Raw genomic sequence first — 26,473 nt, forward strand, 5'->3', positions numbered from 1 at the left:
CCTCCTTCTGTACTGTTGACTTCATGGCCTGATAACTTATTAATCAGACAGAGCTGTAAACAGTTTGATTCCAAGGATTTTATGACTTAAAGGAAAAGCTAACAAAGAATAAAAAGGCTAAAAAGACACCTAAGCCAAAAGAGAGCCTGAAGGCCAGAGGCTGTCCCTGAAGAGCCACTGGACAGCTTGCCCCACACTCCTCCAAAGCAGCATCAGCAGCAACTCCCTGCCTGCCAAGTCCCCAGTGCTCTGCTGGGTACCACCTGCTGGCCCCACGACCCAAGGTCTAATACAGCCATGGATGGTCCCCTCTCTGATGCAGATGTGCACAACGCGGTGATTCCATCTTGCATGTTCAGCCCACCTGTTTTCAGTGAAAACAACTATGAATTGCCCAAGAACTGTCTGCCCTTTCAGCATGCAAAGGTTGAAAACAAATACCAGTCAAAAGAAGTAGTTAGGAAGAAGAGGCTGATTAGCATAATCATTTTGCAGCAGCTCACACCAAAAGCCACATGGCTGGAGCAAACAGAACACATCTGTAATAGCACAAGCCAGTCCTCGCCTTAGGACCCAAACCACTTGCACCCTTTCCTGTGCAAAATTGCTCCTACCAGCATGGAGCTTGCAACACTCGCATTCTAAGTAGCAGGTGATGTATAAGTATAGTTAGAGGCAAGAAAGAATGGATAATCATGCGCTACAATGCAGCTTACAAAGATATTCAGCCTCTGCAAATGGTAGGGAAGGGGAATAAATAAAACTTCACTGACACTTAATACAATGCCAGAAAAGCTCTGAGAATGCAAACCCACAGCACATGATATTGCAACACTATCTTGTAACCTTATTACAGAAACCCATAATAACCCCTGCTAAGAGCGTTAAATATTAATAATGGCTCACAGCTGCTACACAACTAGTAATACACAATATGGCTACATAACAGGCTTATTTTGATGAGGAATATGTGCACAGCTTAAGTAACGTGCTTCAGTTCAGACAGACCTACTTTCCTTTGAAATTCATGCAGGACCCTCTCTCACTGCTGCAATTAATTGCAGAACCCACGGCTATTATTCTTAAAAGGCAGGATACGTCTCTGATCTTTGTCCTACATTACTTTTTTTTTTTTTAATCAGAGGCTGCAACATGAGCAGAGGTGGACGGCATAGCTTGATACACCACTCATTACCGGGGCAGCCTTCCTCCTGTCTGTTCTGCCTTAGTTCCTGGGCATCTGCCCACACATATAGCCCACAAGGACAGGTTTTTTTATTGTTCCTGAAATTAAAACATCCCTGTCCTACATCAGTAGAACTATTCTAAATGGTAATGTCCTTGGCTTGCATCATAAACATCAAAGTTAGGAAATACTTGCTGTTTCATTTAACCCTTTACTAAGCAAATTTGGGTTTCTTTACTGACAAAGTAGCTGATGAATATCTGATCATTAACAGAATTATTACGTAGCTAGAACACATTCTCTTCTCTACCTTGCCATTAAATCATATGGGGTGCCTTAACTAGACTCAGTTGATACTGATCTCTATTTTAGAAGATTGCTGACTTTAGTCTGTTGACCTATATAATATTTAAAATAAATCAAGACCACTGTGCACTTATTGATCTAGATGTGGATGATTTTCAATTATAAAATGGCTGGTAAGTATCCAATACTAACTGGAAGTCAATGGACTGCATAGACTTAAATACCCAAATACTTAAATAATGAAAACGTTGGTGGTTTAGAAAATTCATCGTGAAGATCTGCTGAAAAGATAACTGTTATTCTCAAGACAAATTCAGAAAGACAGAAGAGGCAATGAGAGTTCCTAAACTGAATGATTCATTAGAATCACCTCTAACTACCACTGCATGAGTAAATATTGTAACATGAGCCCCGATACATCTTTTCTGTCCTTATCCAATTCCTATACAAGGATTTTATATAAGAATGCAAAGCTAGTATTATCTAGGTCTATATATGTCCCTGAAAAAAAAAGATGCAGAAAGGGACTTCCTCTTCTTCAGACTCAGCTCTAAAAACCCCTAGGTCAGGCAAAGCACTCCAGAATGCTTAGTTGAGGTCTCTGAAATGAAAGCTTTCATTTTAAAAAGTATGTTTCTAGCTACTATAGTTGCAGCAATAACCTCCCAAACATGAAATGAGTAATAGACATAATGACATCTGCAGCCAGCCTTGAAACAATGACTCAGAGGAGTGAAGTCCTCTGATAAGTCTGATCAGAGTGTCAAGTCTGATCCTCAGTTGCGTGACTTCAATGCTAGCGTTACCTAAAAAATTACTGATTTTAATGCAAGAAAAGGGTTTGGGCAAGTACAGTTCCTTGGAACTGAAAGCTACTGTGGGGAAAGAAATCACAGCAGCAGTAATGAGGAAACAGGAAAGAAGAGAATAGGGTGGAAGGAAGTGGAGTCAGTAGTGCCAAGAGACTCCCTTGCTGAACAGAGAATATCGTGATCAGGCAGTAAACCAATAAATTAAAACTAACTGCCATGTAGCCCCTGCTCATCAGGAAATACCTACATAAATCAATAAGCTGCTCATTCAGAAATCAGGAGCCAGAATATTGCTATGGGGAAGTGAGAATCCCAGAGCTATAGCAGGGACTCTTTCTAATGTGGCAAGTTTGATGTCCTTACAGTGAACACTCCTACCCTGAAGGGTGGGTAACCAGTGCAAGCTGTTCCTTCCTGCACCCCGTCAGAGGAGTTTGTCAGCTTGTCCAGGGTCAGACATGGGGCAACCCAACAGACAGGCAGTGCAGGCACAATGCCAATTTGCACTACAGTGCTGCCTCAAACCCTGGTTAGTATGACATTGTGAAGCAAGTGAGCTCCAACTTCTATCAAGGTCAGACAGGGGTCTGACAACGAATAACCTCTCGGAGCCTCTCATCTTAAACTTAAACCCAAGAAAACCTAGGCAAGCTAGTATTTCCTTTAGCTTTCACAAGATCATAGACCACTCTATGAGGTATTTCAGTAGGATGGACTCCACATTCTCACTGCTAGCACAATTTTCCTCCTTAAAAATGAAGTCTCATTAGTAAGACATTTCTAGTTTCTTCTGTAACTCATTTTCAATGCATAATAAAAACACAGGTAAAACTGGGTTACCTAATTTAAGCTCTGGCTCAAATTTTTAACTCAATTTTTTTGTTTAGAGGGTATTCACTTTATGTAGAGAAAAGGCAGACAGCTAATCAGGTCAAGTATCTTGGCAACATCCCAGATCCAAACATTTCTCCTGCTATAATATAGATTTTGGGCTAAAAAACAAACATCTCCACAAATTGCTGATGCCAAGAAAAGACAACCCAGCAACTCCAGAAGAAAAAAAACCTCGTACATATCCTTGAAAAGGTTGATTATAAAAACAAAGCTTTCAACATTAAAATATCTGTGGTATCTTTATACTAATGCAAGGGATGCTGCTGCTGTTCTCGGAGTTGTGACAGATGATTTAAAGTGTATTGCACACACTTCACATATAAATAGAATTTAAGATAACATTAGAAAGATTAATTCTGTCTACCACTAGTGCAACTGTCAAACACATTTTCAAACTAATTGATATGGAATGTTCAGCTCATCGACTTGGTAACATTAAACCCCGTTTCCATTTTATTGAACTGCACCTCCCCTTTACTAAAAGCCATTTTAGCTGAAATAACTGGTCTGAGTAATTCCAGTTCTAGGCAGGTATCCAGATGTTTGTAATTTCCATTGATCAGCCTTAAGAGGCTGAAGCTAAGCCATGACTCCACACTGCACACGCAGTAGACGTTTTTAATAAATGCTGACCTGCAGTTCAGCTCTTGTGCTAGGTGGGTCACGGGTGAATTGCTGATGCAGCCCAGCAGATCCAGGAGCTTCACAAGGAATTGAAAGGACAGAGGTGTCACAGTTTGGTGCTCTCTTTCTATAGCTGGTATAACCCCAACTCGACATCCCCAGGGAAGCCTCCAACTTCCTGAATATACTGTAGAACTACAGAAAAATTAAAGTTAATATTTTCTTGCCATCAATTTATATAATCTCTTGTCCTGTTCTGATCTATCTACTCATTGCCTACAGTTCCTCTGTTTGGACACTCTAGGATTGTCACATTGTCTTCTCTCATGTGATGACGGTGTGCTGATGTGTCATTCCTTATCAGTAACTCGTGTATCTTGCAGGGCAGCTTCTATATTTTCCTAACTTACGCCTGGAAACTAGTAGTCAAACTAGCAACCTTTGTCACATCTGCCTTGAGTTCTGTACCGTGTTCCTTGGAGAGACTCCATGATCTACCCACTGAACACAATTAATCTAAAAACCACAACTAGATGTTATGTCAGTTGATGCACTTTGTTTTTCCAAACAATTATGTGAATATGGGCTGAGGAATGCTGTGGTTATTGCATAAACCAATTAAGATGTCTTGAATGTCTCTCTCGCTTAAGTTTAAGCCAGAAGTCTATCTTTCTAGCACTTCTCAGAAAAAAAAGAAATTATATCAAACTGGGTGTTTGTTACACATACACCACCACACAGAATCACAGTGAGGGTGAGGTTGGACATGACCTCTGAAGGGCATCATGTCCAATACCCCTGCTCAATTACAGTCACCTAGAGCAGGCTTCCCCGGACACTTCTCGCTATTTTGGTACATATTGTGCCTGTACAGGATGCACACACGTGCACTATATAGATGTAACACAGTTTTTGTATAAAACCTCAGTTAAGTAATGATGGTTCAGCTTTCAAAGAAGGCCTGTGCATGGGCTTGCCGATAAGTACTCACTCAAAACACTGCTATAACATTCATTTAAAAATAACATGGCTTTTCTAAATCCTAAGTTATTTGTCATTAGTCACTAGTTTTCCTCAAATGAATTTTCCCACTTACTGTTATTCCAACAAATCTGGCACACGGCTACACTTTTATATTTCACAGAATCACAGAACGGTAGGGGTTAGAAGGGACCTCTGGAGATCATCTTGTCCAACCCCCTGGCTTGAGCAGGCACACCCAGAGCAGGGGCACAGGAACGCATCCAGGCAGGGTTTGAATGTCTCCAGGGAAGGAGACCCCACACCCTCCCTGGGCAGCCTGTTCCACTGCTCTGTCACCTTCACAGTAAAGAATTTTTTTCTCATATTTAAGTGGACTTTCTGTGTTCCAGCTTGTGCCCATTGCCCCTTGTCCTGTCATTGGACACCACTGAAAAGAGTCTAGTCCCATCATCCTGACACCCACCCTTTAGATATTTATAAGCATTGGTAAGACCCCCCCGAGTCTTCTCTTATCCAGGCTGAAGAAACACAGGTCTCTCAGCCTTTCCTTGAAAAGGAGGTGCTCCAGTCCCCTGATCATCTTGCTATCTCTCTGCTGGACTTGCTCAAGCAGTTCCTTAAACTGCCTTAAACTGCACTCAGGGGTTGGGGTTTTTTTTTGTTTGGTTGGGTTTTTTTTTGGTGTGCGTGTGTGGTTTTTTTGGTTGTTTTTTCCCTAACTTCGCTTCTCCGTCTCAGCAAGAAAACATACATTACCAAGGCTCCCAGCTGACCACTGAGGTTAAGTCTCAACACCCACCAGTACCATGCTCCTTTGTAACTACTACGAGAAATCAGCAAATCTCTCCTAGAGTAATACAGATTTTGGCACCCAGCACAAAAAATCGTGCCCGTTTTTCTCGGCAGGCGACTAACAAACCCCACGGCCCGACGGGACGCCGGTGTTCGCGGCCCGCGCCGCTCCGCACTCCCGCCTCGCCGTGGGGGCCCCGGGCCCAGGCGCGCCGCCGAGGCGGGGGTGGCTCTAGGGCAGCGCAGGGCGGAGGCCCACGCTGGGCAGCGAGGGCACTCTACAAAGCGGGGTGCGCGGAAAGAGGGAACGCCTTCGCTTGGTAACTCTTCCTACGGAACTGTGAACTGCGTATCAGCCTGAGCATCGGCCAAGCGCGTCACGGCCAGCCCGGTCCCGCCGGTGCCAGTGCCCCTACAACACCATCGCTCCTCCAGCCACGCAGTCCCGCCACTGCGCAGGCGCACCGTCAGGCCTCCAGCTGGCATGGGCATGCGCGCTGCCCCCGCGCACGCGGCCTCTCCCGCTGCCGGCGGCTGCGCATGCGCGGCAAGGTTGCCGCGAGCTGAGGCGGACCGGGTCGATCTTCCGCCGGCGGCGGCGGCGGCGCCTGGGGAGGCGGGTGCGCGCGCCATGCCCGGTGGGGCGGCGGGGCCGGCGCGGGGCCGCGGTCGCTGAGGCGCGGCGGGAGCATGGCCGAGTCGCTGCGGGAGGAGCCGCCGGGCGGGCCGGAGTCAGAGGCCGAGCTGTCACAGCGGCTGGCCCGCACCAAGGCCCGCTCGTACGGCAGCACGGCGAGCGTGGCGGCGCCGCTGGCCGAGCGCTACGTGGAGCACCGGCTCAGCGCCGGGGACACGCTGCAGGGCATCGCCCTCAAGTACGGCGTCACGGTAAGGCGAGCGCCGCCGGGGCGGCCTGCCGGCCCGGGGAGCCGGAAAGGCGGCGGGGCGAGCCGGAGAGCGCTCAGCCCAGGGCCGGTAGTGGAGGCCGGTAGCGGAGGCCGGTAGCGGAGGTCGGCGCGTAGCTGCCAGGCCCAGAAACTAACGGAGACCAGTGGGGGAGATGCACCGGAGTTGAAAAATAGCCGGGAGAGTGCAGGATAAAGTTGTCCCGTAGAGCGTTTCCCACCCGCGGCGGGCGCAGCAGTCAGGTCTTGCCGGGGATACGGCGCTAGTTTTACTTTCAGTATTTAAGACGCTGACATCGGAACGTCGCGGCCTGCCTGGAGGGGTCAGCGCCTGCTTCTGATGGCCAACGGCTGGAAACCAAGAGCGGCCGGGCTGGCCGGTGCCCCCTCGGAGGGGAGGTGCGCTGGCTCCCACAGAGCAGGCCTCTGCCCGCGGGAATTCACCGTTATGCTCACCTCAAGTTTAATTACATTGGTTTTTAATCGATCTTGAAAAGAATCATTTGGAGGTTATCACATAGACTGTGACAAGAAGAACGAACTTCTAATGGTTTCAGGGCTAAAAATTCTTCCCTTGTCATCTATCTGCTAGCCTAGAGGTGATTTACAACTGATTTGAAAGTGTTGCTGCTTTTCTGCTCTCTTCCTGTAAAGAAGAAAGGTCACTTGTGTGGAAAATGTAGAAAAGCTTGTGCCTGCCTAAGACATGCTGGGTCTAATAGGGTCTACCAGCAGGCCCTAACACACTACCCTTCCCCACAGAGCAGAGCTGACCTGCCCTACCTACCTTCCAGCTTATTTGGGGCCCATTGAGCTGACATAACTGTATGCAGCTTCAGTAGTCCCCACATGCAAAATTGCTTGGGGCTAAGCAGCTGATGAGCTTAACTAACAGCATGCTATTAGTGCACAGTCAATGTCACTTTCACATCAGCTGCAAAGAGCACCTTCCAGTGGGGCTCTTTCTAGAAAATAGGTACAGTGCAGTCCTCAATAGGTTCTGACTGGAATAGGTTTCCTTTCCTTCTCTGGTCCTGAAAGATCTACTAAAGCCTACCAGCAGCTTCAACAGCATTCAGCCTTTTCTGTGAAAAGGGTTAAAAGTCTATTTCTCTTGCCTTAAGAAAGATCAAGCCACATTTTACCAAATCTTGTTGACAACAGGACTAGTGGTATTTTGGATTTACATTGGTCCACATTAAAACAAAGTTTTGCTCACTACAGGGGTAAAGCAGAGTGACCTAGCTCCTGACTGGATTTGAATTTTTATTTTTGACATCACTTTCCGTAGTGGATAAAGTCTCTGGCCTAAGTGATTTAGCTATGTTGTTCTTTGTTCAGCAGTGTATTTGCTCACTGCAATAAGTGAAAAATATAAACAGATTCCTAAAATAGTAGTTTTATACAAGGAAGGGCATTTCTAAACATTTTACAACTCCCTTTCAGCTGAAATGAAGTTGTGGATCAAACCTGTAGAGTCTGAAAAAATAGGTTTAAGTTATGAACTTTGTGCACAGTAAGAGTTTAATAAGCTCTTGTTGTGCTAATGATGCATTTAAAATATAAATGGTGGATTTTTTAAAAACATCTCATTTGTTATTTAACGTTGCTAGTATTCTGTATAAGAAACTAGAGCTGCATCATTATAGACTTGAATTAAGAAAGGTTAAACTGCATGAAATGTCCCTAAGAGCAATGCCAAGTTAGCTGAAATCAGCCATTGTGTTTCTACTTTAATGGGTTTCAGCTGAGGGTAGGAATGTATGCAAACATGTTTTGCTTTTAGCAAAGTGAAGAGCAATGACAAGGACTGACTTCCTCTAAAGAGTCATTGCATTTGCTTCCTGTATACTTGGCTGTATAGTGAGAGTTGCTGTAATAGGAACATCAGAATTATCTTTGGCTGCCATTGCCTCCAGTATTACTGATTTTAGAAGTTCCCCCCCCGTGGTTTTCCTTGCTGGGAGTTACTCTGCACCAAAAGACATACTGTCAAGTGCTTGCCTTGGCATGACATACCATAGGCAGTTTAAGACAACGTTGGTGGGGGGAGAGGGAGATACCAGCATGCTTTGTTTGGCCTCATCCTCTGTCCTTCACCCCAACATCACATACTTCTACTACTCTTGTATGGCTTGTGTTCATTAGATCTTCCTTTGAACACCGTTGGGTAAATTAACACTGGGATTTAATGTTTAGCGTCGTATTTATGGTTCAGCTGGAGTGCTGTTTTCCATCATACAAGGGTATCCCTTTTGAGGGGGGAAGAAAGAGGACTATTTGTTTGTCAGTAGAAGCAGTTTTGATGGATTAGTTCAGCACCACTTTATGCATTAGTGCAGCTTCATTTAAAATAGAAAGAACAAAGGCTCTAGCACATACTTTCACTATTATAGGGTTGTAGCTAACAGAAATTAGTACTGTTTTCCTAGCACTAAGAAAACTATTGTTAAATCCTGCTCTCCATACCCCTATGAATGTAGGGAGTCATACTGAGTTGTAGCAGGAGCAGTATATATTACACATATTGAGTAACCTGCTGAAGGCTGAGGGATGTTCTTTTTAGAACGAAGTATTTCCCATTTAATTCCTACTCAATGCAGTGGTGCACAGTCTTCCAAATGCCACAAGATGCTATTTAAAAGGTATTTGAGGAATAAGTAACCAGAGGATAGAGAACAGCAGTACAGTGCATTATTTATCAGCTATTTAATCATCACCGTCCGACTCCCCTGTAGTAGAGATCTCAGATTTCAGCTTTTGTGTTGTATTTTGAGAAAAGCTCCAGCTAGGATTTTAAACAATTTTTGATACCCATCTAGACAGACAACTTTTAGACAATTTGACAATTGACATTTAAACTAGCATCTGATGGCCATTATAGGTCTCATTAGTAAGTCAGATGAAGCTTCCTTTATGCCCTACAGATGGTACTCAGCTTGGGAGAGAACTTAGACATACACCGTGTAGTGTGTAAGGTTAACTAAAAATAGTTTCCAGGCTTCAGGAACTGGAAGAATAATGAGCTTCTTTTACTTGAAGTGGTATCTTACTATCACACCAGATATTAGTTATTCAGCTTTTGAAAGTGATTATTAAATCTAATCATTCCATCATCTTAGCCATCTGCAACAATAGGTTGGGGTTGTCTTAGTAGTACAGAATTCTACTTAGAAGCAGAGAATACCATTTTGGTATACTTAATGGCTTGAAATAGCTTACTGCTGAGCTTAACTGCACCATTTTTACTACTGTCATTCTCCCAGACCACCTAGGCTTTCTAGAGAGAATGTCCTGTTTATTTTTATGGAGAAAGATTTCATCAGGCTTCCAGGACCCAAGGAATGCATCCATACATGACACCAGATCTATAATGGCACCGCAGCAGATATTCTTACCACACAGTACAGGTCTACATTGCGTGCAGGAGTTCATTCCAGTTCTGCAGGTGGCCACACAGTCTCACATCTGCACAGATAAGACAAACTTACCATCTCTACTGTTCTCCCTTGGTTTTAGACAGCTTCACCTGCTAGTATGTTCAGGGTAAGAAATGCACAGGCATGTTCACCCATTATTATCTGTTAACAATGGTCTTTTCTTTTGCAGTTGGGAAGGACTCCAGGTAGCATCAGAGCAAAGTTTAAAGAGTTTAAGACTGACAAGCATAAGATGGTAGAGCAATTTTTTTCATCATCTGAGTGCTGAACTGAAGATACTTCAGACTTTGCAGTTGTGAGTGGCCGTGCTTAGAGTACTCAGCTTTTTCTGAGCTATTATACTAGCAGCAAGACTCCTATTATTACAAGGCTTAGTCTTTATTCTTATCAGTTTAGCTCCATTTAATTTAATAAAAATAAATAACTTGTAATGCAGGCAAGAGGCATTTTCAGTTCTCTTTATACCTGTTTTCAAGCAGGTTTTGTTTAGAGTACATTTATCATTGCAGTACTGTAGCAATTAGGGATTTCTGCTTATTGCAGTCACCCTGGGACCAGAAAAGTAATTTTTCTTTCTTTCACTTAGGACTTTTCATAATGGAATAATGTGTTCAGGTTGTAACTAAAGCTTAAAGTCACATACATGGATACTCGTTTCTGTGCTTTTTTAAAAGCTTACAATTGAGAAATATGAGGCTAGTTTAACTGTTACCCAAAGTACTTCTTACTGACGGTAAATACTTTTAATGCAACTTAGACTCAACAGTTATGTGGTAGCTGTTACCATGCATTATTACATACATGAGGCTGCTGTTGATCATGCTGTAGATTCAGTTTACTGGATAAATTCGGCCACTAGTCTATGCAGCTGCATTACAAAGTGTTTAATTCATGTCACTGCCTGACTTCTCACTGAAAATCAGGACTTCATCTGAAGTCTGAATTTTGTACATCAGCTGGGGGGGGGAAAAATACTATGGATGAGTCATACACTGCTCTTCCGAGACTTGTGGTGCTCACTGTTTATAACTAGCATGTCCTAGAACACTCAAGGTAACTTTATTGCCCCTTGTTTGTATATGCGTGCTTTTTACCAGATAGTTCACCTATAGCAGCTGCTAGCAGTTCTGAGCCTTACTCTAACATAAATCCAAATCAGCAGCACTTTTTGCAATAGAATTTTTATACTCTGGCAAGTTGTTCCTGTGAGCCTGTGTAGAGATTGGAAGACTGTTCAAGAAAAGCATCTTTAGGTAGTGCAACACTTCAGAAAGACCAATATTTTGGGGTCAAGTCTACGTAAAAGGAAGGAGCTAGGGTGTCGAGTTAAGAAGACTAAGGCAGAGCATACACTCTGAAATCACTTTGAATGAAAAAAATCCTTCCCTGACGTCATTGCTGCTGCAAAGAAAGTATAGATTTATTTTAACTAAAGGTTACTGCACTACTTCAGAAAGTTAGTACTTTACACTTTGCCAAAACCTAATAACTTACATTTTTCCTATCTTTTTCAGATGGAACAAATAAAGAGGGTAAATAAACTGTTCACTAATGACTGTATATTTCTGAGGAAAACCCTGAATATTCCTGTTATATCAGAGAAACCATTACTGTTCAATGGACTTAATTCACTGGAGTCTCCCGAGAACGAAACTGTTGACAACTCTCCTTCTTGTGATGAAGGACTAGTGACAGTTCAGGAAGAAAGTAGTTCTTCTCCCAGTCCTCAAGAGCCTGACAATCAGCCCACTGCACCAGAAGAACTATCTGCCAAAGATTTCCTACAGAGATTGGACTTTCAGATTAAGTTATCCAAACAAGCAGCCAGAAAACTAAAAGATGACAATGTCAGGTAAATGCCACTTTTAGTATTAAGCCTCTTAATCTCATCCTGAAGCTTTTTAGTCTAAGTCGAACCTTCTTTGTGCAGTATCTCAGGCAGCATCTGTAGTTTTAATTTGTCAACAGCAGGTCTATGCTGTTATCATGCACCAGTTACATTCAGAGCACACCATTAGCAGATGCCTTGATATGGCAGTTGTAAAGGCTGTCTCACAATACATTGTTTATAGAATAGCAATAATAGTCTGTAAAAGCTAGAAAGCCAGTATTCTCCAAGATGTCTTGCTATGTAAGTGGGCAACTATTTAAGCAGACCCATAGTTTTCAGTGAAGTGCTAAGCCAAGGCCTATGTGGACGGTGGTTGCATACAGCAAGGCATGATTGCATTTTTCTTCTGTCCCAAATTGCCTCATAGTTGTGTAAATATTCTCCATGTTGCAGATGCAGTTAAGCTATCCTACCTCCTTTCCCTATGCAGTCCTTCCTGTTGTAGACTTCTGTCATTTCTTCAGTATTTCTTCTACAGCCAGGAGGTCCCGCACACTTTACTCATAGAAAAAGCAGTACCTTTTGACCTCTCTGCAGCAGTGATTATCCCCTCATGTATGCAGGCAACCCATGGAGAGTACAGAAAGACTAAGAGCAAGAATGGACTTCAGTAGTGTTTGTTTTCCCATGTCCTTGGAACAAGCTTCCTCAGCTTGTTCCCAAGCAGTCTCTTGGGCTGGTTGTCTGGTCTGTTTATTCTCTGCAGAAATTGCTTGAGTGTGTGATGCCAAGGCAGCCTTTCTCATGAAGATAAAAGGTGTAGCTGCAGGGGATCACTTCTCTTACTAAAGAGAGGTTATGCCTGCAGATACGTACTTTGCTTTGTAAGTCTGTTTAATGCAAAAACTTCTTCCGTCACCCCGGTTCACTTCATATAGTCTGATTTGGGGTGCAAGCAACATACTTTTCATGTTAAGAAGAGAAGTAACCTTTCAGGACCAAATCTATTGGGCAGAGAGTCCCATCATTTCTTTAATAAGTTAAGGGATTATTTCACAACTTAAAAACTTTGTTCAATAGACAAAAATTTAAGGGGGGCCAGTATATTGCATTTAGCAATTGGGTAAGACTCATTTGGAGAAACAGCTCATAAGACAGCTTAAGGTAATTCATTACCTGTTGCATTCCACCTACAGCTCTCCATTGCCAGAAGGACACTGGTTTAGAGCTACAGTCTCACGGAAGGCTGGAATGCTTTCGCATCATCTTAACACACTTGTCAATTATTTTCTCCTAACTTGATTATATGAAAGGGGGAAAATACTGCTGGAACTCAGGTCCTTCTCTATTCAAACTCATTCACTTACATTGTTGTATCTGAAACCACGTAGAGCATCTATCAAAGTGTGCTGTTGCTGACTCTGAGATCATTAGACATATGATTAGAGTAGGTGTTGACCCAGCAGTTAAACTGGGTGACATGAAACCACAGTCCCTGCGAGAGGAAGGCAATTATTTTAACATCCCTTCAACGAAATAACATGCTAGTTTACAGAAGGAAATTCACTTAGACCTTGCTGCACCGTGTGCAGAGGCAATACAGTGAGAGTGACACTGCACAAATAGTCCACTGATACTACTAATATCCATTTCCTGTACTGCTAAAGTTAACACTTAGGCAATGAGAGCCTGGTACCAAATTTCCTCCCAAGGAATAATGGATGCAGGAGGATGAGTTACTTGCCCACCTTCTGTTCAGATTTAGCAGGTAATTTTGTTAATTATGCATAGACCACAGGTTTTCATTGGTCTTGATGCTACAGGAATCACAAAGTACAAATCTGCAGGCCACCTGCTGAGCAGGGTATTATCCAAAGCTTCTGAAGAGAAAAGCTTCCTGTACGTCTGATAAAGTCTTCATAATGTCATCTTCTACCCCACCATCTCTGGCTTTCAGTCATGGCTCACAAAAGACATCCTTGCCTTATCCTTTCCAACTGTGTTCAGTCCTTTACAGTGTGACAGGAAGTGCTAGAGGACCAAAGTGAATGTTTACTCCTTGCAGAGAGCAGGAGTAGAGGGAGACCATTACCAAAAGCCCTGGGGATACTTCTCAGCTGTGTTCCATCAATGGTATTTCTGGGCCCACACTGAAAGGTCACAACACTCCTTACTCTGCTCCAGCAGCTCCCAGGAAACCCTCCTGCCTAGACTTTTCTTGTCCCTTGCTTGGAGCAGGAGGCCTTGAAAGTTGGACAGCCATCATGATAGTAAACAAGCGGCATGAATACACAAATTTTAGTGAAAGCCATTTATGAAATTAAGAGGGCTGTTTCCGGCTACTTTGGCCTTCTGTATTCAGATTGCTTTGTGAAGGCCTGTTTACAATGTGACATGCACCAACACTGCAGTTTACTTAGATGCCTGTTTGAGGGTAAAAAAGGAGTACCTAGAGTTACATCTACTACCACCAAAAGGGACATGGGAACTAAGAAAACTGTAAGCAGAAGCACACTATCAGTTCCAGAACTCAAAGAGTCATAACTTCTCACCATACCTGTGAGCCTGATTTGACAGATGAAGAGAATCACGACATCTCTTAAATTGCTCTTTACTTTGGTCTCCCTTATGGTTGCCAAGAATGCATGCACATACACACACTGATTCTGATCAAACTGTACAGGCAGTTGCATAGACAGAAACTGCCTTGTGCTACAAAGACAGCTTAAGGTGAATTACATTGTTTAATCATAACTTTAAGTCACTCTTTTAAGTGCTCTCAAAGGAATAAAGTATATTAACCTCTAAAGTCAGCTTCTTCCCAGCTAAAGCCTCTTGCTGTTAGGTAGAAAAATTGAGGAGCACGTAGGTGCACTTAGACCAGATATTAAACTTTAATAGCCATGCAATTAGATGAGCATTAAAGGTTATAGAATGTGATCCACTCAGTTTGTACCAGCTGCCTTTTGCTATTAGAGTTTATGTAAGCATATGGCTAGATTGGCATGTAATACTACTTTTACTAGAGAGAGTTTCACTGAGCAAAGAGTCATTGGTTAATGAATCCCCCAGTCAGGCGTATTTACCCAAGAGGCAGTAAGACCTGTTTTTGTTTTGAGCAATGCTTTTGTAATATACCAAAAGAAATGCAAGAGTATTAATGTAGTTGGTTGTAGCATGTTGCTTACTCATATATTTGCATATTAGGGAAGAATACCCATTATTAGTTTTATCTACACGTGGAAGAAAAGCTGCTTGTAATAGTTTGAGAAAATCCGGTAGTGCTTCATCTTTCCCAGGAGACCGTTATGCATGTTTTCGGATGCCAAAACTGAAATTAAGTTTAGTGATGCTTTTTGTATCAGATAGTTGAACACCAGAGGTTTAATGCAGGTCTTTATAGAGCCCTTAATATTTTAGTGGGGTACTGTGGTAGGCTAGAACACTAGGGCCATACACTGTGCTTCTGGGACAGGTCACATCTTTCTGCATTTGCCTTTTAGTGACTTATTTTCAAAACCCTGTAATTGAATAGAGCCACTCTAATCATTATTACTTACACAAACCAATACGGTTTGCACAACTGGTGTGCAGCACTGGACAGAACCATGGAATCATAGAATCATTTAGGTTGGAAAATGACCTTTAAGATCAAGACCAGCTGTAAGCCTAACACTGCCAAGTCCACCACTAAGCCATATATTGTCACCTGCTCAGTTGCCTTGACCTGAACCTAGGAAAGAGTAGGGTGCTGAGGCATTTGAAACTGATAACTAATTGAGTTAATTTGCCCCGTAATTTTTCACTATCATTGGCTATCAGCTAAGAAAACAGGTACATCAATAAAGGAGGCTGCCTGTGGAGAATCCCATCTTCAGAATTCCAAAAGCTATTAACTCACAAACTCATATTGCTGCCTTGTTTAATTGTGGATTCTAGAAGCATCCAAACACTGGATTTGAGTTTACTTGTTCACACTCAGATGCACTTGGTCTTACAGAAGCGGTTAATAGCATTTTTTTGTTGTTGTTGTGGCTGAATGCATACAAGAGCTTGCAGTAGTTGTCTTTCAGTTCCTGTAATCTGATGGGCAAAGTGGCAACAGCAAACAGGAAGAGACAGCACTACAAAGCTTAGTAATGCTGTGCTGTTCCTTTCCCTTTGCCTGAAGGAAAATGTTGCAGCAACTTACTACTTTGCTATTTTAAGCATCTTAAAAATGAAGGAATTTGTTTGGTCATTAAGCATGTACGTTGTTGCTTGCGGGCCACGGGTCAGAGCTACTACCGTGTAATTTTATTTCATGTGAAGCTTGTCTTGTTTGTAAGCCATCAGAACAGAGTTGTACTTGCTATGTACAGTTCTGAAGATCTGCGTTAGTAATATTTCCTGGCCACTACCTTGGTTTGGAGTAACTTCTTGTAGACTTCATCACATAGCCTGGGACTGCAGCCTGGGACAGGTTACAAGCTGTTCTTGCCAACTCTTACTGCCAGCTACAGCATGCCCAAGCCTGGGTCAGAAATTTGTCTTGCACGTTACAGTCAGTCACTGCTTTGCTTAGGGTCAAGCGTGGTGACCTACTACCTGGTTCTTAGTCCCTGCCCTGTACAGAAACCCCTCAAAGCTGGCTGCAACTCAAGTGCCAGTCTTCTGCCCTCTGCTGACAATTGCTAGGTAAGAGCCCATGGTCCAAGTGCATATTCACAAGGGAAGGGGAGACGAACAGCTTAGACTAGCTGTTTTGTTACTTTTGATCACTGAAGACCTGTTGATATAACATCACTATTTCAACTCTTCAGTTCTCCATATTCATCCCTACTATCCACCGCAATCAACTGCAGCTAATTTTGGTCCAGTGTTTGGCTGTCGCCATGTCATGATGGATGTTATTCCTATATTAAGGCTTTCAAGACAAAACAAGACTGAAAGGCTGATTCTGACAGCCTCTGATTACAACAAAGGTCTTTTTGGTGTACCTCTGCCACATGTCATTATCCTAAAAGGGGAAACATAAGAAAACTAAGAAGTACAAAGTGATTTTCAGTGTATAGCATAGAAAGTAAGCTTCTCCACTACTGGACAGTCTAAGCTCTGAAGATACAGAAGTTCTCCTTCATCCTTATGAACTATCAGGAGATCACTTTTTGCAACTGTGTTCTGAGCATATGTGGCTAGAAACCCATTGCCCCAGAAGGGCATGTGTCAGAGCTTCAGATTATACCTTTTGAAATACTCAGCTTCAGCCAAGTAGTTATGGTTGAATTTTACAGTCCTGCAGTCCAGTCTTACAAGCTTGGTATGTTGACAGGTTCCAATTCTGAAAAAAAGTTTTTAAATGTATTGTCTTGAGACACTTTATATATCAAAAGTGCTTTAGTGCTTGGAGGAGGGCCATGAAGGTGGTGAAGGGTTTAGAAGGGAAGTTGTGTGAGGCGCGGCTAAAGTTACTCAGCTGGTTGATTAGTTTGTAGGGTTCTTTCCTCTGATTCTATTCTAGGGGGGCTATATGAAATTTACCTTGTACATAATCATGTTTAGAAGTTAGTAGGGAAGAGTCTGCATGGTTGGTGTTTGGAATACTACTGAAATATATAGTTTTTACTGTAAACCATTATTAGACTATTTGAATAACTGTACCTTTGTATGGAGGCAGACAGTATTAAAAATAACTGAAATTCTTTTAAGCTCACAGTGTGGCAAATGTTAAGTCTTTCTGTTCTCACCAGAACACTAAAATTGGCAGCAGCTTTAAGAATAGGCTCTTAGGAACATAATTTTGAAGCTACAGCAGTAGAAAACAATGATCTTTGGAGAACTTGCATGCTTGAATTAGTACTGGATGCTGCACTGCAATAGGTTTGCATAACCACTTTTGTCTTTTTTAAAGGCAACATTGTCAAGTAAACAGTAGGCAGAAAGATTTTTCCTGAGGATTTTTTTGATAGCAACACTACTTTGGTTTATCCAGTCATTGCATTAACAATAGCACTTGTGGGCAACTATTTCCTCGTAAGAAAATCCAAGTGATCAGTCTCAATATTGATTGATGCACAGGTAGTATATATACATTAAGGATCCCACTCAAGGAATGTCCTTGCAGTATCAAGACACAGACCCAGCTACCACTATGGTAGACTGCTCCTGTTCTTGCCTCACTTGGTCCATCTGCACCCCCTGCCGTTCAAAAGGCTGAAACAAACCTAGAACTAAGCTTACTTTTCTTTTAAAAAAAAAAACAAAAACTGAAAGCAACGGTATTAGAACTCCAGCATGCCGGCCACTTGTTTATCCTTTACAGTATTTCTTATTGATTTGGCGCTGCAATGTTAAGAGTAGTTTGTTAAACACTAAATATGTTCTGATTATGTTGAACTTAAGCAGCTTTACTTGTTCTTAGCATTCTGTTCTTGCAACAACATGATGAGAACTCGAGCGATGTATAATGAACAGTAGTGTACTGCAGGTAGCACTGCTGTTGGGCAATGCCAGTCTTACCTATTTTGATCCATTAGGAAAACTGGTTATCTCAACAGCAAAACTGTAATGCAAATGCAGATGTGGTATGTTCCTGATCTGATGATTATGATCATTTTCTTTTTAGAGAGGAGGAGGATGAGGAAGGTCCCTATGCAACTTCTTCGTATCACCACTAGAAGACAGATGTGATGGCCTGAAAACTTTCCATGAAATCAGTTCTTAAAGAACTAAATGGTCAATAATTCAAAAACCAAGTCTTTTGGACTCATCGTCTTGATGTACTTAAAACAAGTCATGAATGGGTAATTGCACTGAAATTATGACCTCTTCTGCCTTCCGTAGGTTAATGTCTTTATGCTATATCAACAAGGGTTTAAGCCTTCCAAAACTAGCAATGGCCTTTATACCCTTTCTGTGCAAACAGTAGCATGGTAGCAACAATATATCCTTGAGGTCACCTTTATGCAGGATGTTGATCTTTAGCAAAGATTTTGTAAATACTTGTGAAATTTGTTTTAAGTATTTAAAAATATTAAATAAGTTTGCTTGTCAATGACAAAATATGAAAATAATAGAAGTTTACTTAATCTGTAAACACAGGCAAGTTCTCTGTGAAAATTTTGTCTATTTCAGCACTGCAGAACTTGCCTCTGAACTCTGTGTGTCTGTGTGTGGTTATGATGCAGTCCTAGAAAGGGAATTCAACTTGTTTTATTAGTTAAAGCCTTTATGGTTAAACAACTGTTTGCAAATTGGATTTCTGCTAATAAAAGGGAAGAGTTACAGCAAGAGATTTTTCTTTGTGAGATATGACATTGGAATCAGATGTGCATTCTTGTGTGCGGTTATATTTTGTGTGGTTTTAATTTAATAAATACAAAAATACCAATGTCTCTGTTCATAATGAAGCCAGCTTGGTTCTAGTTTGTTTTTTGTGAAGAATGGTTTGTCTAGTTACAATGGCTATTAGATGCTAATTTTACGGCAAATAATGTCCTTTACTTCTACGATATAGCTCACCATCCTAAACAAGACCTGTAAGAACTATTCGATCTAGTGTGTAGTCAAGAAAACAGTACCAAGATTAATAAGAGCCACACTGGTAAGCCTTCACTGTTCTGAGAAGAGATGCGAGCATTCAGGTCTGCCAGTGGACCCCACCTGAAGCTCAGGAAGGCAGAGTGCAGACTGTATTCACTCCTTGCCCTGAAGTTAAGGTATTAACAAATTCTTGTTAAGCATGGTACAATTTTCCCTCAAGAGCTCAATAAGAGGCTGTTTCCTGGATATCAGCTCATTTCTATAGTTTATTGCTCTCTCAAAGCAAAAACTTTCTGCAATACATTAAGATGGAAGCAGTACAGAAAGTTACATTGATTCACTAAAACTGGAAATAAAAACTCAAAGCCAGGCAGAAATTGATATTTCCCTTGAACTTGCAGGAACTCAGATCAGGCAGGCTCATTCAAATCATCTCTAGCTCTGGTCCTAAAGAGGAGTTCTGCAGTGGCACATGAATTAACAAGAAGAGGGAAAGCTTAGAGCGAATAAAAGTAAACATTGATTTTTCTTGAAGAGACTAGTGAATTGGTTTTAGGTCTTGTATCTTTCTTAAATTGGGATTTGTATCTATTCCTTACAAGATAGTAATTTCTACAGTTGTCAGTTAATTTCAGTAGGATGTTACCAGAGTGAGAATAAACTGCTTTTCCAAATGCAATCCTACCTTCAAGCCCAGTTATGTTTTATAATCCTACAGAAAAATTTAATCCCTTTCTACTAAGGACCCGCTGTTGTAATTGTAATACCCTCACCTATCCAGCACATGCAAGTTCAGTGTGCTTTGCCAAGCAGGCCAGAAGCACAGCTTTCCCTGCACAGCCAGCACAGCTCTGGCAGCCACACAAGGCTGACCAAGCTCCTGGTGGAGCTGCATTTCGCTCCATCCTTCCCAAGAGCACTGTTGTGCTTGTGGAGGACTGTCGGGACAAGCAATGGAAAATTGGTGATGCCATTTATGTCTACTTTTCCTGACTGAGAAAGCTATACGGAAGTGCAAGGGAGGAAGCAGCTGTGCCAGCCTGGAGGCATGGCTGTGCAGAGACCCACCGCCACATGCCCTTCCGCTCAGACGCAGGCAGATTTCAGCCCAACCCCACAGCTCAGGCCAGCAGCACCTTGATCGACCCACAGCATCTCTGGAAACCCTGACTGCACCGGCACCCAGCACAGCATCCATTGCAAAACCATGAACATGACCAGCAGAGGTGCCTAACCTGCCTGTCCCACACACGCATCTTCCCCCAGGGAAGATTTCAACACCACCATTCAGCGTAACAAAGGCTGCCTGCGAGAGGCCCTACCTTGCTGGCCGTGGCCCCAGAGCTGGTCTCCACTCCTTGCCTGCTACACAGGCACTTCACAGCACCCCAAAGGCCACACATCTCAGCACCAGGCCAAAGCTTTTGCTTCCACTCCCTCTTCCTTGGCCCTTCCTGCCCTTTTTACCAAAGCCTGTAAGAGCCACTCTCCTCTGCCCTGGAGGAGGCTGCTCCTTGTGGCTGCGGGGCCTCGCAGGGTGCGTGGGGCCTGACAAGCCCCTGGCCACAGCTGGACCCTGGCAGAGCCCTGGCACGGCTGAGTCCCTGCGGGGTGGTAGCTGTGGCCAACCTGGCTTTTGCCTGGGTGCTAATTAAATGGGGTCCCCGCAGCCTACTGTAATGTGGGCAAAAAGTTACATTCTGTTGTGTTTAATTAATGCCTGTTGCTGGTTTTCAGGTAGATAGATGTGGTGTTTCATAATCCCTAGGGCAGATACAGGGACTGAATGCCCAATTGTTATGTACAGGTAAAATATTTTTAGAAATTGCTTTACTGTGCCTCAGGAAGTTTCTGGTACCCCTTTATCAGCGTGAGGTCCTGTGACCCCGCACCATGTCTGGGCTGTACACCGTGTGTGAGGCAACTGGTAACACATGCCTCCTGGCAGGCACACACATACAGCAGGTCTGCTCAACCCTGAGGAAAACAGAGTGATGAGATAAGATGGTGCCTGGAAATTCTCTGTCTGTAATATATTCAGAGTAATTCAAGATGGAGTTTTCCTACTCCGTAAAAAAGGGTTTCTTAAGACTCTGAAATAACTAGTGTTTTAATATCTTAATCCACATTGTCATATTATTAATAAAATGTCAGTTTTCCTGTATATTTTATATATTGTTTATACATTATCCTGTATATTTTGCTTCTCACTCTACTTTATTCTTCCTACACTTTTAACTTCATTCTTTTTTTATATACTTAGATCAGTCCTACAAGGTGTGGTTTAGGGTTGGAATGGGTCAATTTCAGGCAGAAGTGAAGCACACAGTGCAGGTAAAATATTTTGCAGCTATTCTGTGGTGTGAAACCTGCATGGTTGTAGTTTTGGTTTTACATATTTCTTCATTCAAAACTTGAAAAGTCATAGCGTGGGCAGGCTTGGACTAGGATCTTTTTAAATGAAATGCAGGACACATCTGATAAAAGGTTTTCATTTGGGACTCACTTCGATGTGTCTGAAGGCTACTAAATCCCTGTAAATCCAGCTAACCCAGCCATCAGGTGCTGTAGTTGCATTTAACATTCTCAGAGGGGCATGCCCCTTCCTGCAGACATCATGATGAACTATTGCTCCATGGTGCAGGACGTCCTCAGAAAGCTGGGCAGTGGATAGAAAAGATGTACCCTCTTTAAGACACAAAAGCAGCCTTGTACTACTGTAGCTTGTAATAAAGTGTTTAATAAAGTACAGTATCAGAAACAATAGTCTAATAGAAAAGCTGAAAAGGTGAATACCATATATATTGTTACATTTTCAGTGATTATTTAGGGACTGAAGGATTTTTGAAGGATCCAGCAGAGATACAAACAACATAGAAACTGCTTTTTGACCATCTAGAACCAGACATGTGCAGATGTTGAAAATACCTTTCTCACCAAGACAAAAGGAAAGCACTGACAGAACACAATTTACTAAGTATGTACTAAACACACTGGCAGCAGATGGCCAGTGCTAATGTGCTCCAAGTGTTCCCTTCAGAATGAGGACTGATCTGTGGTGCAGGTTGAAACTAACGTCACTCGGTTTGATTTTATTTAGTGTAAGTCATTGCCTTTTAGAAATGCAGGATGATTCATCAGGCTGGCTCTGTTTTTCCTGTCTAGTTCTGAAAGGTGTGATTTACCAATAGATGTTCATTTGAGGTACCAGCAATGAAACCAGTATTTGAAGCACTCAAATAACAAGTTTAATGGGCTTGGGCAGGACGGAAAGCGAATCTAGTTTGAAGAACGTAGCTGAGATTGCTCATCGATCTGTCAGAGGGCTTACTGTTTTCTCAGCTGGTCATCAGGTTGGTCTAATTGGTCTACGTATGCACCCGAAATGATGCACAGCAGCAGGGACCACACAGAACAGGTCCAAGAACATGCATACTCTGAACTAGAATCGGGTCATACCCATTGTTTGGACTTCTTTTTTTCTAAATGATGTCATCTATGCTTTGTTGAAGTTATAAAATTTGCAAAATGGAGAGGTTAAAAAATATTGTACTAGCCTATTTGTGGGCAGAAACTGTTCATAGTCACAGGTAGCTAGTTGATGACACCTTTCCATTAGTACCGGGCTCCTTCATAGACTCCTGAGACGCCAAAGTAACCTAACTTCCAAGGAAAATTAAAAAATATTATTATACTACTCATTATATTGACAGGAGAAGAAAATTTTCTTTTTTTTTTAAGTAGCCACTGGCGAAGGAAAGTTTGTCCTTTTTGGTTTTTTTAAGTGCAGATCCTAGATCACTACCACTTCCCCAACTGTAAAGGTCTACAGTTAGTTATCTCTCTCCTGATTTGTTTCATAAATCCAAAAGTGCACTTTTACAGTGTGATATTCACATAAGAAAGTAAGTCACAAGCTGTTGCAGAAAGCAACTGAGATCTATAGGGACAAGAAGAAATTCTGTTCTTTGGGAACATAAGCAAATAATAAAAATACTGGAGGGTTTAGATGAGAACAAATACACTGATTCAAACCATCAGGAATTCTGTTTTCCTAATTATTTTCTGCAGTGTTTCAAAGGGACTTTTCAAAGAGGAAGGTTACATTGACTGCATTTCTGCATACAGTTTTCATCTTAAAATAAATACCGCCATTAGTGACCGATACTGCAATTCAGTGATCCATATAGGATATCTATCAGCAGGCAGTGACGTACTTTTTGTATGATAGAAAGCATTCATTGGCTTATGTGTCATCAGTGTTCAAATAGATACGCTGGTAGACCTCATTTATCACATTAATTTAATATTTGTTACCAATAATGTTGTGTTGATAATGCTCAGTCGATAATTTATGTTTTGCAGGGATTCCAAAGCTTACTTCAGCTAGCTAAGAAACATTGATCAAATCTCCTCCTCCTCCTTAATCTCCAACTGTGCTGAGAAAATAAGGAAGGAAGCGGTCTGCCCATTTAACATTTACAGGACTTTGTGCTTTGCAGGCAGTTCTGTAAGTCAGCATCTCCCTTCATTGGCAGGCAGACACTGACCTCTGCACCAGCTAACCTTCTTTGATTATCAATTTCAGAAGTATCATGAGTTTTTTAAAAATATCAGACCAGGGATAACCTCAATTATTAATGAAGAACCTGTAAGTAAAGAGAACAGAATTTTCCTGGTGCTCATTTAGACAAATGACTGCTCCAGGGGACACATCTCAAGACTTTCACCTTCTGGAACTCAGTTTAAAATCTACTTGTCTAAAAACTTCTTTACTTTTGATCTTGCTTTTATGAGTTCTTCATCCATTCACTTAAATATAAAAGATCTTGTTAACCATTCTTCAAAAGCTCTGTAAGCTGAGGAAGCAGAATGAGGGCGACATTTTTGTTTTCCTTTTTCATTCTTTAGGTACCAAATTCTTGGCTGATGATAGCATATATATGCCCAAAAAATAGTTTTCCAAAATATTACTGCTCAACAGATCAGAAGTCAGTAAACACACCACAGCCTTGATATTCAGCAATGCTGAGATGTTCTTTAACTTAAGTCTTTCTGAAAAGCAGGGCCCATGTTCCTAAAAACATCTCTGGTTGCAAACTCCCCTTCCCATGCAAAATGCCTTGAATTGCTTTTTCCTTTTTTTTTTTTTCCTTTAAAGAAAGTAATGGCTATTTACACTTGTTATCAGGCTACTCACATCAGGAATTCAACAAATTATGCATGCACAATCATCAAATGGTGCACCAAAGAGAGTGTTTCTACATGCTGAATGAAGCAACAATGGGGAGAATACAGCTCTGTCATAAGAAAGGCAGCTGTAGTGGCAAAGATCTATCAGTTAGCTAAGGACACTATAGTCCAAGTTATAGACTACCACATAAAGAAATAAAAAACAGTCAAGGAAAAAAAGTATTAGGATTGAAAAACAAGATTTCTGGATATAAAACCATATTAACATTAATGAAAACTTTAATAGGTAAATTATTTTCGAATATTTTATTTAGAGAACTAGGAAGTAGTTTCTAGTAATGCCCTTTACATAGTTGCATCTATAGAAAGCTAGTGGAGTGAGAGCAGAAAGATGTAGCATTAAAAGAACTTTCCATCAGAAATGATTGGTTTATCTACCAAAGTAAACCAAATACAAATAATAAATCAAAAAGGAGGTTACTTAAAGATTTACCCTGTCAAGTAGAGATTCAGTGTCAGAATTTGGCGTTTAGGGGTGATTTGTGGGTGTAGGAAAGGACAGTATGCAGTCAGTGTATGCAGCACTACAGCTCTTCATTTCTGTCTAGAAAGTTGTCAGTACAACGTAAACAGAGCATTTCTAATGATATCCTCAAAATAACAGATGATAAGTCATTGAGCCAGGAGTGGGGAAAGCTAAACTAGTTTTCTACAGGTCTGGCAGCCACTAGCTTTTTACAGGCTGCCATAGATGCGTTTAATTACATCAGCCTCTTCCTTGTCCAGGATGCCCTTGTCCACGTAAGCATCAGCTTGCTGATCTATGAAATCTCTCAGCTTTGAAAGATCATAGTCTGAAAAACAAGAATTCATTTGCACAATGAGTCATTGCCATCATACTGCTTCACCTGAGAAAAAATGTCATTGTAAAGTTTATCCAACAAAGGCAATTTATCCAGTGTAAGGGAATTCACTACAAGTGCAATCTGTGAAAACAATTTAAACAAAAGAAACACCTGCACAAAGTCTTTTTACATGTCGTGGTGCTTTTACTGTTCAAGAGGAATAACCATCTCTTGCTCTTGATTGCTTGCCGGCAAATACTAAAGTAAGAATATTTTCTGCTCTAGAGGTCTGATGTTTCAGTCTGCATGCAAAAGCTGTTGTTAAAACCCTATTATTTTCACAACTGTCATGGAGTTGAAAGTACTAAATTGCCTGTTTCCTATTCAAATCCCAGTAAAATTCCCACTTACTACAAACACCTGTAGTGAAAATTCAAGAAAGCGACTCCCTGAAAATAAAGTAATACAATTATTTACCTTGATACAGATTCTGGCAGGAAAAAAATACCAGTGAGTAGTGTTTATGACAGTGTTAGTGTCAAAGTAGTCTTTGACAATCTTTGTGTGCCAATCTCCAATACAGTGCTGAAAGTCCCTTTCTCCTTTTCTGAAACAGGGTTGCATCGATGCAGCATGATTCATACCACATACATTAAATAGACTTTTCCTACACTGGAAAACGTCACTATTTTCCATGACAAGAATTCTACTTTCAGATAACATAAAAAGTTAACCTATTGCATAGTCATAACTCTGGCAACAGATCCAGGATATTCATTCATAAAGATAATGCAGGTTTCAGTTTGGAATTTACTGCATAAAATGTAAAGCTTAATTTGTTAGAATCGCAAGTTAGCAGTCTAGAAAACATCAGTGCCTTGATGGTTCATAGTAAGTTAAACAAATTAATATCTTTCACAAAAACAGATACATCCTGAATTTTTCAGGATAGATTACTTATTCCACTGGCAGAACCTTCAGAATATATTAATACTGATTTTCTAATGTACTTTCTATGTATATCGCCATACAGCAGTAAGTGGAAGGACCTTCTTTCAAACAGTACATTCTTTTTATGGTTAAGTGATGAAAATTAGACAGAAATAGAAAGACATTAAGAAGCAAATCAATGCTTGCGAT

The 26,473-nt window shown here is 41.6% G+C and overlaps 2 protein-coding genes across 7 annotated transcripts in view; one reads left to right on the forward strand and one right to left on the reverse strand.

Annotated features, from left to right (window-relative positions):
* The first annotated feature begins 6,124 nt into the window (after positions 1-6,124).
* On the forward strand, positions 6,125-19,166 carry LYSMD2 (LysM domain containing 2). Of its 3 annotated transcripts, XR_012661701.1 has the most exons (4): positions 6,147-6,486; positions 10,113-10,238; positions 11,458-11,795; positions 18,379-19,166. XR_012661701.1 is itself a non-coding variant. In XM_075100376.1 (3 exons), exons 1-3 carry the CDS (start codon positions 6,289-6,291, stop codon positions 18,428-18,430), a joined length of 588 nt encoding a protein of 195 aa, XP_074956477.1. In that variant the 5' UTR covers positions 6,125-6,288; the 3' UTR covers positions 18,431-19,166. The 3 variants fall into 3 exon arrangements, 2 of the variants coding, with proteins under 2 accessions (XP_074956477.1, XP_074956478.1); XM_075100376.1 differs by lacking the exon at positions 10,113-10,238 and having other exon boundaries at positions 6,125-6,486; XM_075100377.1 differs by lacking the exons at positions 10,113-10,238; positions 11,458-11,795.
* Positions 19,167-24,749: 5,583 nt separating this feature from the next.
* Positions 24,750-26,473, reverse strand: part of SCG3 (secretogranin III) — a 31,134-nt gene continuing 29,410 nt past the window's right edge. For all 4 annotated transcript variants that reach the window (XM_075100371.1, XM_075100370.1, XM_075100374.1 and 1 more), the window contains exon 12: positions 24,750-25,342. In XM_075100371.1, coding sequence (XP_074956472.1) covers positions 25,224-25,342 — 119 coding nt within the window. In that variant the 3' untranslated portion in view covers positions 24,750-25,223. The remainder of the gene's footprint in view (positions 25,343-26,473) is intronic.

This window comes from Phalacrocorax aristotelis, chromosome 7 (assembly GCF_949628215.1).
Source record: "Phalacrocorax aristotelis chromosome 7, bGulAri2.1, whole genome shotgun sequence".
NCBI classification, from domain to species: domain Eukaryota; kingdom Metazoa; phylum Chordata; class Aves; order Suliformes; family Phalacrocoracidae; genus Phalacrocorax; species Phalacrocorax aristotelis.

Bases quoted from the DNA above. Each gene is read 5' to 3' on its own strand.
- LYSMD2 (XM_075100376.1), top strand. From the start codon at position 6,289: ATGGCCGAGTCGCTGCGGGAGGAGCCGCCGGGCGGGCCGGAGTCAGAG. The intron at 6,487-11,457 runs GTAAGGCGAGCG...TATCTTTTTCAG, and splicing joins CCCTCAAGTACGGCGTCACG to ATGGAACAAATAAAGAGGGT. The intron at 11,796-18,378 runs GTAAATGCCACT...TTTTCTTTTTAG, and splicing joins CTAAAAGATGACAATGTCAG to AGAGGAGGAGGATGAGGAAG.